This window comes from Aquarana catesbeiana, linkage group LG10, assembly GCF_042186555.1.
Source record: "Aquarana catesbeiana isolate 2022-GZ linkage group LG10, ASM4218655v1, whole genome shotgun sequence".
NCBI classification, from domain to species: Eukaryota; Metazoa; Chordata; class Amphibia; order Anura; family Ranidae; genus Aquarana; species Aquarana catesbeiana.
The window spans coordinates 127,469,891-127,483,307 of NC_133333.1; the positions used below are offsets into that span (position 1 = coordinate 127,469,891).

The 13,417-nt window shown below is 45.5% G+C and overlaps 1 protein-coding gene across 2 annotated transcripts in view; it reads right to left on the reverse strand.

The window, feature by feature from the left end:
- The window catches only part of LIG1 (DNA ligase 1), a 217,760-nt gene extending 210,159 nt beyond the window's left edge, over positions 1-7,601 (reverse strand). The window contains exon 1 of one of the 2 annotated variants that reach the window (XM_073602588.1): positions 7,524-7,601. Coding sequence is in view for 1 of the 2 variants with exons in the window: in XM_073602587.1 (XP_073458688.1) it covers positions 6,993-7,096 (104 nt within the window). In the remaining variant the exon portion in view is untranslated. Of the gene's footprint in view, positions 1-6,992; positions 7,149-7,523 lie in introns of those variants that run through there. The other variant, XM_073602587.1, reaches the window with a different exon arrangement.
- Between the last annotated feature and the right edge of the window lie 5,816 nt (positions 7,602-13,417).

Below are 13,417 nucleotides of genomic sequence, written 5' to 3' on the forward strand. Positions count from 1 at the left end.
GGACAGGTAAGTGCTGTTTTATTAAAAGTTAGTAGCTACAATATTTGTAGCTGCTGACTTTATATTTTTTTTGGGTGGGGGGTGGTTGTGTCAGGTGACTGAAGAACCTTTAACAGTTTCAATACTGGGCACTTTTACCCCCTTCCTGCCAATGCCGATTTTAAGTTTTCAACGCTGTCACACTTTGAATGACAATTACGCGGTCATGCAACATGTACCCATAAGAATATTATAATAATATAATAATATAAAATAATATATTATTTTTTTACATACAATACATCCGTTACCGACTTACCGCTAATTGTATTTCCATGAATCTTCCAGGACAGCTATTTGAGAGATGATTGGCTCTGCCCTCTACAGGAAGCACAAATCAGACACCATTTAAATGGCCCCTCCCTGGCCTCTGACCCTCAGTTGTTTGAAGATCAATAAACCTCCACCAAAAGTGTATCAGGCAGAGGAATAACAGAATCTCACTAAAAAACACCACCAGGTTAAATAAGGAGACCAGGGACTAAAGAATAGGGTGGTAATATAGATGCTGTCCTGGAAGATTTATGGAAATACAGTTACCGGCAAGTCTAATGGGGGTTCTCCCCCCTTCATCTTCCAGGACAGCTACTTGAGAGGATAAGCAAGATTCTATAGCTTAGGAAGGGACGACAGCCTGAAGCACTTTCCTTCCAAAAGGAGAGGTCCTGGCTGGAGAGCATCTGGACTCTATAATGCTTGATGAATGCATGAGAGGAGGACCAGACAGCAGTTTTGGATATATTCTTCCCATGATGTGGCCAGAGATCTAGTAGAGTGAGCTCTAACTGGTTGGTGGGGTCTGACCTGACAACCTGTAAGGTTCACAAAAAGCTTCTCTAATCCACATGGCAATAGAATCCTTGGATGCTTTGGTTCCCTTTTTGGGGCCACTAAATTAAATTAGGAGTTGGGAGGATTTCCTTAATGCACTGTTCACTTCTAAACAATGTAGCAGACATCTTTTCACATCCAAAAAACAAAATCTGTACTCCGCTGAATTCCTGGGGGAGGCACAAAAAGTACAGTAATACCTTGGATTGCGAGCACAATTCCTTCCGGAAACCTGCTTTTAATCCAAAGCACTCTTATATCAAAGCAAAATTACCCCATAGGAAATAATGGAAACTCAGATGATTCATTCCACAGCTATTTATTGATAGGTCCTTCAGTTTAACGTCCACATAAAAAGATTATAGCAATGTGATTGGTTGTATAACCATAAAATGTCCATCCACAAATGGCAGGCTCCACAAGGCGATTAGAAACAAAATCCAGCAGGAGCTACAGTGTGAAAAAAAAAAAAAGAGAAGAGGGGTACCTCAAAGTGTAGCAATATGGTTACATTTAATGAAGGTACAACGTTTAGCAACTCACATGGTTGATGATTAAAAGAGGCACCTCTAAGTATGCAGGCATCTGGGATAAAGATGTCCACATAGATCATCCTCCGCACCGCCAGCTCTCACGGTCAGTCTGCAATTGTGACCGGAAAGACTAACCTGCAGTAGAGCGATCTGAAAGGGAGGTGCTTGAAGCACTCGTGGAGCTCAGTATGGAAGGGATGACATAGATGGCGGTGCGGAGGATGGTCTATGTGAACAGCTTTACCCCGGATGCCTGCATACTTAGATGTGCCTCTTTTAATCATCAACCATGTGAGTTGCGAAATGTTGTAGCTTCATTAAATATTGCTACACTTAGGAGGCGCCTCTCTTCTCTTTTATACTCAGTTGTGACATGACGTTACTCTTATATCAGGACATCGTTTGTTTATCAAGTAAATATTTATAAAAGAAAAATTGCACGTCTTGCAAAACACTCTCAAACCAAGGTTTCACTGTATTTCCTGGGATATGTAAAAATTGGACAAGACTTTGGCCAAGTACAAAGGATCAGGACTCATCACAACCCTTGTCTTCTAAAATTTTTAGGAAAAGATCTTTACAAGAGAGGGACTCTAAATAAGAAATCATTCCCCTGAAGTTATGGCCAAAAGAAAGGCCATCTTTAAAGTAATTAATTTCAAAGAGACCTCGTGTATTGGCTCAAAGGGAGCATTCAATACGAACGACAGATCCCAGGGGGGAACTTGTTTAACAATTCTAGGTGTACGTCTAGCTGAGAGGAATGTTTTAATCAAATGCTCCTCAGCTAGCCTTCTTTCCATGAACAAAGACAGAGCAGAAACTTGAACTCTAAGGGTGCTAACAGCAAGCCCCTTTTCCACCCCCTTCTATAAAAGATTCCAGAATACAGGGGATAGAAAAAGTCCACCCAAGCACTTTTTTGCCAGGACACAAAAGTGTTCCAAACTTTACCATAAATTTTCCATGTGACTAATTTACGGCTGTCTAGAATAGTCTCAACAACTCTAACTGAACATCCTTTTAACTGTAGGATGCCCCGCTCAGCCTCCAGGCTGTCAAACATTAAGTACAAGGGATTGGATGGAGTACTGGCCCTTGATGGAGGTCTCTTCTCTCTGGCAGGGGCCAGGGGGGCTCTACTGAAAGTGCTCTCAGTGCAGAGAACCAGCTCCTCCTGGACCACCACGGGGCAAATCAGAAATACCTTTGCTTGTTCCTGCACAATCTTCCAGACTACCAGAGGCAATGGTGGAAAGGCGTAGGCTAGGGAGAAATTGCACGGGAAAGAGCGCATCTGTCCCTAAAAATTCTGTCTCCGTTTCCAGGGAGAAATAGGCTGGATAATAGGCTGGATGCTTACTGTTGCAGGTGGATGCAAAATGATCCACTTTGGGAACCCCCCCCCCCCCCCCCAATCTTAAAATGATCTCCTGGAAGGTTTCTTGGTTCAGCTCCCAACTGCTGCAGCTGATACACCATTGATGTGGACTGCCCCGATTGAAGAAACCGTTCTCCACCCAGGATAGTATCTCCTGATTCAATACTAGAAGACTGAGCGAGCACCCCCCTGCTTTTTGCGATAAGCCACAGTTGTGGCATTGTCCAAAAAGACCAACAGGTCCCTCAAATGTACCCTTGCTTCAAGAGCGATTAAAGCCTTTCCTACTGCTAAAAGCTCGCTGAAGTTTGAAGACTGGGCTGCCTCCCCTGGCCGCCAGGCTCACTGAGCCCGTCAGTCCTCTAAACGAGCACCCCAACCCCATAGGCTGGCATCTGTGGTAATCTTTAATCGGGGAATGCTGAGCCCAGTCCTTCCCTCCCTGCGGATGTTCCAGCTGCTCCCACCAGGACAGATTGAGAGAATCGTCTCTTGGGAGATGTATGACTTGAATCAATGTGCCTTTTCTACAATCCCAATGAAGCAGAAGAAATGCCTGAAGGGACCTGGAATGCAATTGGGCCCAGGGTACTCCTGGGATTGCTGCAGTCCTCAAGCCTAATAACTGCATAATTTGAGGAAGGGAGGCCTGGGGGAGTAACCTGAATCTACCGCACGGAGAGAAGGATCTTTGAGATTTTCTCCCCTGGAAGAAAAATCTTTTGGGCGACTGAGTATCATGTAACCCAAAAAGAGATGGCTCTGGGAGGGAACCAGAGAAGACTTCTGCAGATTGACTTTCCAGCCCAATTTTTGAAAAGTCTGCAGAACCAACTAAAGATCCTGACAAAGGTTTTCTTTCTCCCAGGCAAAGATCAAAAAGTTGTCCAAGTACGGGACGATTGAGATCTTTTGTAACTGAAAAAAGGCCATGACTTCAGCCAAGATACCAAAAGGAAGAGTCCTGAACTGCCAATGACGTGGACCGTTCTCTGTGAGGATCGCAAACCTCAAGAATCTATGATGGTTCTGGCATACTGGTACATGAAGGTAAGCATCCTGAAGATCCAGGGTTACCATGAACACTTCTGGTAACAATAGATTCCTGAGAGAGTAAATGCTTTCCATCCGTAAACGCCTGTAAATTAAGAATCTGTTCAGGGCGCTTAGATTGATGACCATTTAACCTTCCGAATGCCTTCTTCACCAGAAAAACATGAGAATATAACCCTTGGAACTTCTGATCCTCCGGAAAAGGAGAAATCACCCTGATTCCCAAACAGAAATCAGATCCAACAAGCCCTGCATTCTCTCTTGGTCTGTGGGCAGCCGATTGAGAAAAAAACCTCTGGGGAGTCTGAACTCCAACCCATAACCTTTTTTTATGATCGAGGATAAAAAAGGACTCTTTGTGATCTCACCCCATTCTCGACGAAATGAGTCAGCCTTCCTCCTACCCCTGACCTGGTGTCACTGGGAGTTCTTGGCTGGGGCTGAAGGAGCAAAGAGTGCCCCTTTAGCTTTGTCCTTGTTAAATTACCACCTTTTCCTTGAATGCTGACCACCTGCCTTGAAATTAGCTTTTTGTTTTGAAAGCTACAAAAAGGCCTTTTACTTTGGGTCTTAGTCTTCCGAGACGGAAAACGCTTACTCTTTTCTGAAGAACGAGCTAGAACTTCCTCTAAGGCAGAACCAAATAAAAGTTTGCCCTCAAAAGGAAAACGATGAAGCTTATTCTTGAGAGGTCAGATCCCCCTCCCAGGATTTTAACCAGATTGCTCGTCTAGAGCAATTGATAAGTGCCAACATGTTGGCCACTGCATCCGCCAGAAAGGCCACTGACTTGGCAATCGAGGGGGGGGTGGGGGGGGAGATTCCCTGCCCTCCTCCACTGGTGTGTTGGAGGAGAGGTCATCTAGCCTATGAACCCACACATTTAGATTTCTAGCGATACACGTGGATGCCAGGGCTGGACCCAATGAAAAGGCTGAAGCATTCCGGGCATTACGGAGTAAAGCGTCAACTTTCCTATCCAGCTGATCTTTAAGCACACCAGAATCTTCAAATGAGAGATCTGATTTTTTAGACACCTGCGACATAGGAGCATCCAGTCTAGGACATTTGAAAACCACTTCCTCAATGTTGGACTGAAAAAGAAACCTCCTTTTATGTCCTCTAGACTGGAACAACCTTCTTTTAGGTTCTTTCCACTCAGAAAGGACCATGTCTTTAAGGAACTGATATACTGGAAAAGACTCAGGCTTATGCCCCTGAAGGCCCCCATACATTTCATCCTGAACAGACAGTCTGCTGTGGCATCTCAATCTGTTCAGAAGTATAAACTGCTTTCAACAGTTCGTCAATATCCTCAATCGGAAAAAGATATCTGGCCGTGTTAACAGTTTCTACTACCTCTGACACGAAGGATGCTGGGTCACTGCTCTTGAAGTGGAGGGACCTAACCCTGCTAATCATAAAAAGGACTGAAAAGAAGAAACCACTTCTTTCATGGAAACCATCAATTCCTTTAGAGAAACAACAGAATCAGCCCCTGCAACTGAAGAAATACAAACTATCACACAACAGTTTCCTAATGCCATCAAGAAGCTTAGATCTACAGTTCCCACATTTTCTCTTAACAGGCTTAAAAGAGCAAAAAAAAAAAAAAAAGGGGGAGGCATATATAATGACACTTTTTACTAAATGGGAACAAAAAACTATACAGACTCCAGGCTCTAATGGCTCTCAATAACCCTTAGGAGAGGCACTTACCTTGGGGCCTGTATCGGACCTGGACGCAGCTGCTGGGTCAGTTTGAGCAGCCGCTCCATCCTCAGGACAGTCCTCCGTATCCATAATGAAAGAGGACTATAGGACGGCAGGAGAGCAATGCTGTAAATGGTGATTGCCGTTTGTAGAGCTGCTACTATCACAGCGATTCCCCAGCAGCGAGACATCCGAGCAGCTCCTTTTTAAAAGAAACAGCGTCCGCAAGTACACCCCTTTCGGTGCCATCTTGCCACGGCACTGGAAGTGCGTCATTCAACGCCATTTTGGACCACCCAAATGAAGTGAAACACGAGGAAGACGCTCCTCTCTTCAACCAAGCACCCTATAAGACGCCGGACAAAGATGCTGGGGGGGTGGAAGTCGCCAATGCCTAAGCAAAAGGCAAATAACCACCACATGAGGGGCCCCTTTCAGTATAGCCGAGTATAACTAAAAAAGGGGGTCCACTAATCACGGTCACCAGACCTAAAGAAAAGAAACATTACGGTGCGTACTACCGGAAGTCTGGACACACAAAACTACTGAGGGTCAGATTAGAGGGAGGGGCTTTTTAAATTGTGTCTGGTTTGTTTCCTGTAGAAGGCGGAGTCAATCATCTCTCTCAAGTAGCTGTCCTGGAAGATGAAGGGGGAAAAAATATTGTTTTTTTTTTCACAGAAATGTCGGTCTTTTTTGTTTACAGCACATAAAATAAAAAAAACACAGCGGTGATCAAATACCACCAAAAGAAAGCCCTATTTGTAAGAAAAAAATATTTGTGTTCAGTGTCTGCAATACAACCGCGCAATTGTTAAAGTGACACCGTGCCATATCGCAAAAAATGTCCGGGTCATGAAGGGGGTAAAACCTTCAGGCGGTCAAGTGGTTAAACGATGGGTTTAGTTCAGCTTTCATATCTCTCCATCTGAGAGCTCATTTACAGCAGGCTGTGTGCTGGAAACGGGTGTGATGACGTGCGTAGTGTAGTGGCGGTGTGATCTGTTGTTCCAACACAAGGCACCCACAGTGATGTGTCACGAAACGACACTTCAATAAAGTTTATTCTGCCCTGGTGTAGTGCATACATTTATAGGGCACACTACAACCCTCCTGAATGCAGCGTCATGGCATGGAGGGATATACACACATCAATGGAGATCGTGGGACCTCTATTCTATATAATGGAGCTGACAATCCGCTTCTAGCTTTCATTTGCAAAACTTACCTAAAGAAGCTGAAGATAGACGCTGATTGGTTACTATACAAATCTGCTCCAATTTTAGTACCCCCGAAATTGTGTGTGGACGGGAGCTGACCCTTGTTTACACATTGTTACCACACCATGGTCCTAGATCAGTGTCCGAACTGACTGCACACTTCCCCTACAAACCTCACCGGTCCCATGATATAAGGAGATCACCCCCGGTCCCCGCACTCACCTCCCGCCAGCCGCGATCACAACCTCGCTGTCTTTTCGCGCGAAAAGTGAATACAGAGCTGACACTCCCGCCCCCCGAGTCCTGTCACCCGCACCACGTGACATAAGCCGGGTGACGCGCCGACTGTCGGAAAACACAGCACTCTGACCGCCGTTGTTTCGTCACCGTGTGCAGGAGAGTTGTCAGTCCATAGAGGGACGGCTGGGACTTGTAGTCTTCTGCAGACGTCCCGCTGTCTCCCCGCACGTACTTTGTACACATGATCCACCCAATAATGGGGAGCTCTGGATGGACACAGACAGTCCATATCTATCCAGAGGGCCGCACACAACTTCTTACACTTTCATTATTGGCAGATGTTCAAAACCAGAAATGAACTTCTAATTCCTGAAAATGTATCGGAATGATAACATAAACCCCATGCTGTGCCCGAGATCGTCGCCTGTACAATCCTTTATCATCACCACACATTCCTCTTCATCAATATCCTTCCTCCACACATTCCTCTTCATCAATATCCTTCCACCACACCTTCCTCCTCATCAATGTCCTTCCTCCACAACTTCCTCTTCATCAATGTCCTTCCTCCACAACTTCCTCTTCATCAATGTCCTTCCTCCACAACCTCCTTTTCATCAATGTCCTTCCTCCACAACCTCCTCTTCATCAATGTCCTTCCTCCACAACTTCCTCTTCATCAATGTCCTTCCTCCACAACTTCCTCATCAATATCCTTCATCCACAACTTCCTCATCAATATCCTTTCTCCACATCTTCCTCCTCATCAATGTCCTTCCTCATCAATCTCCTTCCTCCACACCTTCCTCAATGTCCTTCCTCCACACCTTCCTCTTCATCAGTGGCCTTCCTCCACATCTTCCTCTTCATTAATGTCCTTCCTACACACTTTCCTCCTCATCAATATCCATCCACCACACCTTCCTCCTCATCAATGTCCTTCCTCCACATCTTCCTCTTCATCAATATCCTACCTCCACACATTCCTCTTCATCAATATCCTTCCACCACACCTTCCTCCTCATCAGTGGCCTTCCTCCACATCTTCCTCTTCATTATGCCCTTCCTACACACTTTCCTCCTCATCAATATCCTTCCTCCACACCTTCCTGTTCATTAATATCCTTTCTGCACACCATCCTTTTCATCAATGTCCTTCCTCTACCCCTTCCTCTTCCTCAATGTCCTTCCTCTACCCCTTCCTCTTCCTCAATGTCCTTCCTCCACACCTTCTTCCTCATCAATGTCCTTCCTCCACACTTTCATCCTTATCAATGTTCTTTCTCCACACCATACTCTTCATCAGTGCCCTTCCTCCACACCTTTCTCATCAGTATTGTCCTTCCGCTGTCTACACCTTCCTCTTCATCAATGTCCTTTTTCTACACATTCCTCTTGATCAATGTCCTACCTCCAAACCTTCCTCTTCATCAATGTCCTTCCTCCACACCATTCTCTTCATCAATGTCCTTCCACCACATCTTCCTCATCAATGTCCTTCCACCACACATTCCTCTTCTTCAATGTCCTTCCTCCACACATTCCTCTTCATCAATGTCCTTCCTCCACACCTTCCTCCTCATCAATGTCCTTCCTCCACACATTTCTCTTTATCAATGCCCTTCCTCCACACCTTCTTCCCCATTAATGTCCTTTCTCCACAACTTTGTCTTCATCAATGTCCTTCTTCCACACTTTCCTCTTCATCAATGTCCTTCCTCCACACCTTTCCTTTCATCAATGTCCTTCCTCCACACCTTCCTCTTCATCAATGTCCTTTCTCCACACCTGCCTCTTCATCAATGTCATGCTCACAGTCCATATTTTGTCTGTAGCACCCGGTGTTTAGACAGGGTTGCTAACAAATTCAGTTTGCCAGGTATTAATTGTCCTGACTGATTGATAGAAGATCCACTGATTCCTCCCTAAATTCTAGAATTGCTGCACCTTTTCTCTTCTGTCACTAGGTGGCACTGTGGCTGGTGTCATTAGATTGACAGGGGCTTACCAAGGTCAGATCATGAATGGATGTGGTGTCTCAGCCAATTGGCGGGGGTTTCTTTTAGTCCTTTGGCCTGCTGGGAGAGCCTATTTATTTGGGTGGAGTCTGGTGATCGGGGTTCTGTGCCACCTGGACAGCTGTCTGGGTGGACGTGTGTTATGTTGCCCTGGGTTGCTAGGCTGGAAGCCTGAGGCCTATCCCAGGGACACCTGGCTGCTAGGCTGCCTGAGGCCTATCCAGGAGCAGGAGAAGCAGCATAGGGTTGGGACTGCAGGATTGGAGTCCATCCCAGTTGAGAAGGTTCAGCCTTTCCCATCCATAGACGCCACACTACTAGCGTGGAACAACCTGCATGCTGTGGTACCTCAAGATACTAAAGATAAATGCACAAACTTTCCACTGCAGATATACAAACACGTTATACCGAATTTTAATGTTCAGCCATGGATAAGAGAAGAGATACAGACCTATAGAGAACTGGTTACCAAATACCCCAAACCCACTTCATTCCCCTATATCCAACTCACCTACTTTCATAAAAACAACCCCAATATACACTATAATATCCACAGGGAAACATGGACACGCTTGAACTCTGACCGAGACAGCACAAAAGGACTGTCGTGGTTTTATGACAGGCTACAATATAGTGGTGCTTTTCATAAATCCTCAAACATGAAAAACTGGGAAAGGGAGCTGGGTAATCTCTATACACAGAAGGATTGGCAAATGGCCATCCAATCCCACTTTCGATAATCCCACTGTCTAAACCACTGGGAATTGCTACTGAAAATACTATATAGAACCTACTTAACTCCAGTAAGACTGGCACAGATTTACCCAGACTCCTCTCCCAATTGCTGGAGGGACTGCGGAGGAAGGGGATGCATCCTACATATACTATGGAGCTGCAAGGCAGTCAGAACTTTTTGGAAGGAGGTGTTTTCCCTAATCAATAAAGTTACAGGAGAAGCTATTATACCCTCGTCACAGATGGCACTTCTTAACATAGGAATGCACTTAATCCCAAACAAATATAGATCTCTAATTACTCACATACTAATTGCAGCAAAACTAACCACAACTTCTAAATGGAAATCTAAAGAGACTCCTCTGTTGTCAGAAGTTAAAACACAATACACATATGAAAAATTTTTCTCCATAAAAAGCCATAATATCCCAAAAATTAATATATCTTGGGAATCATGGGTAGCGCAATATCCTACCAATTAGGGATAGGTAAATTACTTGCATTATTAGATACACGCATTTTTTAGATGGTACATGTAACTTGTTATCGTTTTTTCTGTTAAACTGTTAAAGTGTTCTTTTTCTTCATTTTTGTATGAGCTTTGGGAGATATACCCAAATACATAATAGATCGATTAGGGAAATTATAACAAATAATTGAAATAGTAAGCAACAGTCATATGGAAGTGTGCATGACACTATTTGTCTATGCGGGCCAGTGATCTGTGGCACAGTTAGAACCCATTGGGGGTGCCTGGATCACAGGTGCGACGCCATTACTTAAGATGGTCACAAGGTAAATGCGATCATTTGACTCAACTAAAGGAACAACTCCTTATTTTTCTTACCTAACTTGATTTGGTACTGGATTCCCTGCTGATGAAGAGGTGCAACCTCTGCAGTATTGTATAACTCTCAGATGTACTATGTATTATTTTACTGTTGAATTTTCAGTAAAAACTAATTGAAAAGAGAAGGTTCAGCTGGACGGGGAACCAGTTGTGGTCGGAGGTAGAAAGGAAGCTGTCACCACTAAGGGACCATCCATCTTACTACCGGAGACTACTGTGAGTAAGCTGAAGCAAGTAGCAGAGCAGTCTTCTCACCAGCCGGGGACGGTGAAGTAGTGGGAAAGCATCAGCAAGTGCCAAGCCAGGGATGCAGCAGGATAGCAGGGGTGACGCTTGAGGAGTATACAGCGGGATAGCTGTGGAAGAGCTCAGGGAATCCAGTGACAACTGGGATCAGGAAGTCTAGCGAGAAACTGGGAGCTCAGTTTAGTGAAGATCTACAGTGGGATACTGTGAGATAAGTAAAGGAATTTTCGGTGTTACCAAGAGTTATGCACAGCTACCTTTATTGACTATTGCAAGATTAGTTGCCATAGAAGACAGCAGTCCTACCTATACAGAAGTGTTATCCGGCTGGAGGCCTTCCACTGTATAGCTGTCTACCTAGAGAAGTCTCAGAGTCTGCCAATTACCATTGCATCTACTCAAGGGTGTCCTGACCCTAACCCCCTCTCCCACAGTTCTGTTAAGAGACAATAAATCTCTTGTTCGCATTCAAAAGTGACTGCGCCCATCATTTCCTCTTGCATCACACCCACCATGCCTGGTAACCCACTCTACATGGAAGGATGTCAGCTGTCCCTAACCCTTGAGGTCACCATTAGGCCTCAGCGGCCTCGGGACCTTGCTACATTTGGCGTCCAACATGGGGTAAAGGCATTATTCCTACAGCAGTCACCCTTAGCAACCGGCTACAGCTACATTGGGATTTCGTCTCGCCTGTGGGAAGGTGGCAAGTAACATCTTTACTGCGTATAGACTGTGTTATTGTGCATCCCAACAATGTGGGGAAGAACAACACACTCCATTGCTCATGGTAGAGTGTCAGCCTGTTTTTTTGTCACTTTACGCCAGTGCTGCAGGGGTTAAAATAGACTCCATTAAAGTTTTGCCACGCCGTGGGCAGAAAGAGGCGGGCGCTAAACTTTACTGAGAGCCTACACACCAATCCCTTGGCAGGGAGAGGAGATACTGCTCTGCAGTGGAGGATAAGGAAGGGCTGCCATGTGTATCCGATTGTTGGAAGGAAAAGATGGTGCAGTTTGGTTTGGCAAAGCATCTGCGGCCTTGGATTGTCTGTGGACGCTACGGGGAACCCTTGCTCAAGGTAATCTCACCAGTCCAACATCCGCGGACACTACAAGTGGATTGGAACAAGAATGTCGCCATCCCAGCTGAGGACAGCATCGAGAGTCCACCTGCTATCACCCAGCTTGTGCGAGAAGCTGCTCCTCTCATGTCTGTGGCTACTCCAGGGCACCGCGCTCCAGTTATCCCTCAAGGCCGTGATCGGGGCCACCTGCATTCCTCGATGATGGAACCTCCTGGGGGAAAGACGCCGGAGTCGGGTAAGCCTAAAATGGGTGAAAGTAGTGTGCCAGTGGGGGCTGTGATACCTGTGGCCAGTAAGGGAGATAAGGTTGCTTTGTCAGTTGATGTTAGCTCAAAGCGCAACCTGCTCCCGGCTAAAGAGTGCTCCACTATATCCATTTCAGATATACCATCCGATCAGATTTCTGAACTGTTCTCAGACACTTTATCATGGACTTGAAAGTGGACTGATAGTGAAGAGAATCAGGCATGTGACTTAGGGGAAGATGAGGTTCTTCTTGTGCAAGCTACTACCGTGAAGAACTGTCTGCCAGTGCAGCGCCATGCCTGTGTTTTACTAATTCCTTTGAGGACGATCGTTGGGCGAGTTGGATTCCTAGTCCTTGTTACTAAGCCAACTCAAGTGACCAAGTTTGGTTGTAAACCTGATGTTGTTGCTGGGCATCCGGTCCAACGTGCCCCTGATGCATAAGTTCTGCCTGGGTGTGGAGACCCTAAAACACTGCCTAGGCTGTCCATGTTACAGCGCATTACTATCAAGAAAGTGGCTGAGGATTATGGCTAATTGTATCCATATGTTCCGGTTCAGTTGGAGGAGATCCAGGAGAAGAAGGCACAGTGGGTGGATGTGGCCTTTCAAAGCTTTCTCAAGATCCTTCTGAACCTTGATATTTAAAAGCTATCTCAAAGGTATGCTGAAAGGTACTCTTCTGTTTCGCAAACTTGGGACTATGGCCGGCACATTACTCCAGATTGTGTGATCATTCGCAGGCCTAACAAGAAGGACCTTCAGCACTACATCACTACTACTGATATAAGTGGGAAACCTGTACAGCTGCCATATCCCAGGTATTACTGGTAAATACTACTGAACTGTGTCAAGTTACAGAAATTATTTTGGATTACAAATGTGTGCTTTGTGGAGTCAGGATGCTTAACAGAAGCTACTCCACCTTCAAGGGAAAGTTGCTGTGGGGACATTTCTATTTAGCTGTGCTGCTGGACTGTGTTCTACCGGCAGTTGCAGGGAGTGCCCCAAGTGAGTCATGCTGGCCTGTGTTCTGGAATCGCCAGTGTGCCTCCCTCTGAGAGTGACACGTTGATTTGCAGTTGAGAGACTTCAGCGTGTGCTGTTCTTTGTCAATAAGGAAAATTATTCTCAGTCCCCAGTTGTGTTGTGGACAGACTGAGATTTAAAATGTAAGGGGACCTGAAGATGGACTTCACCTTCGGGAAGTGCAGTCCCTTGCATT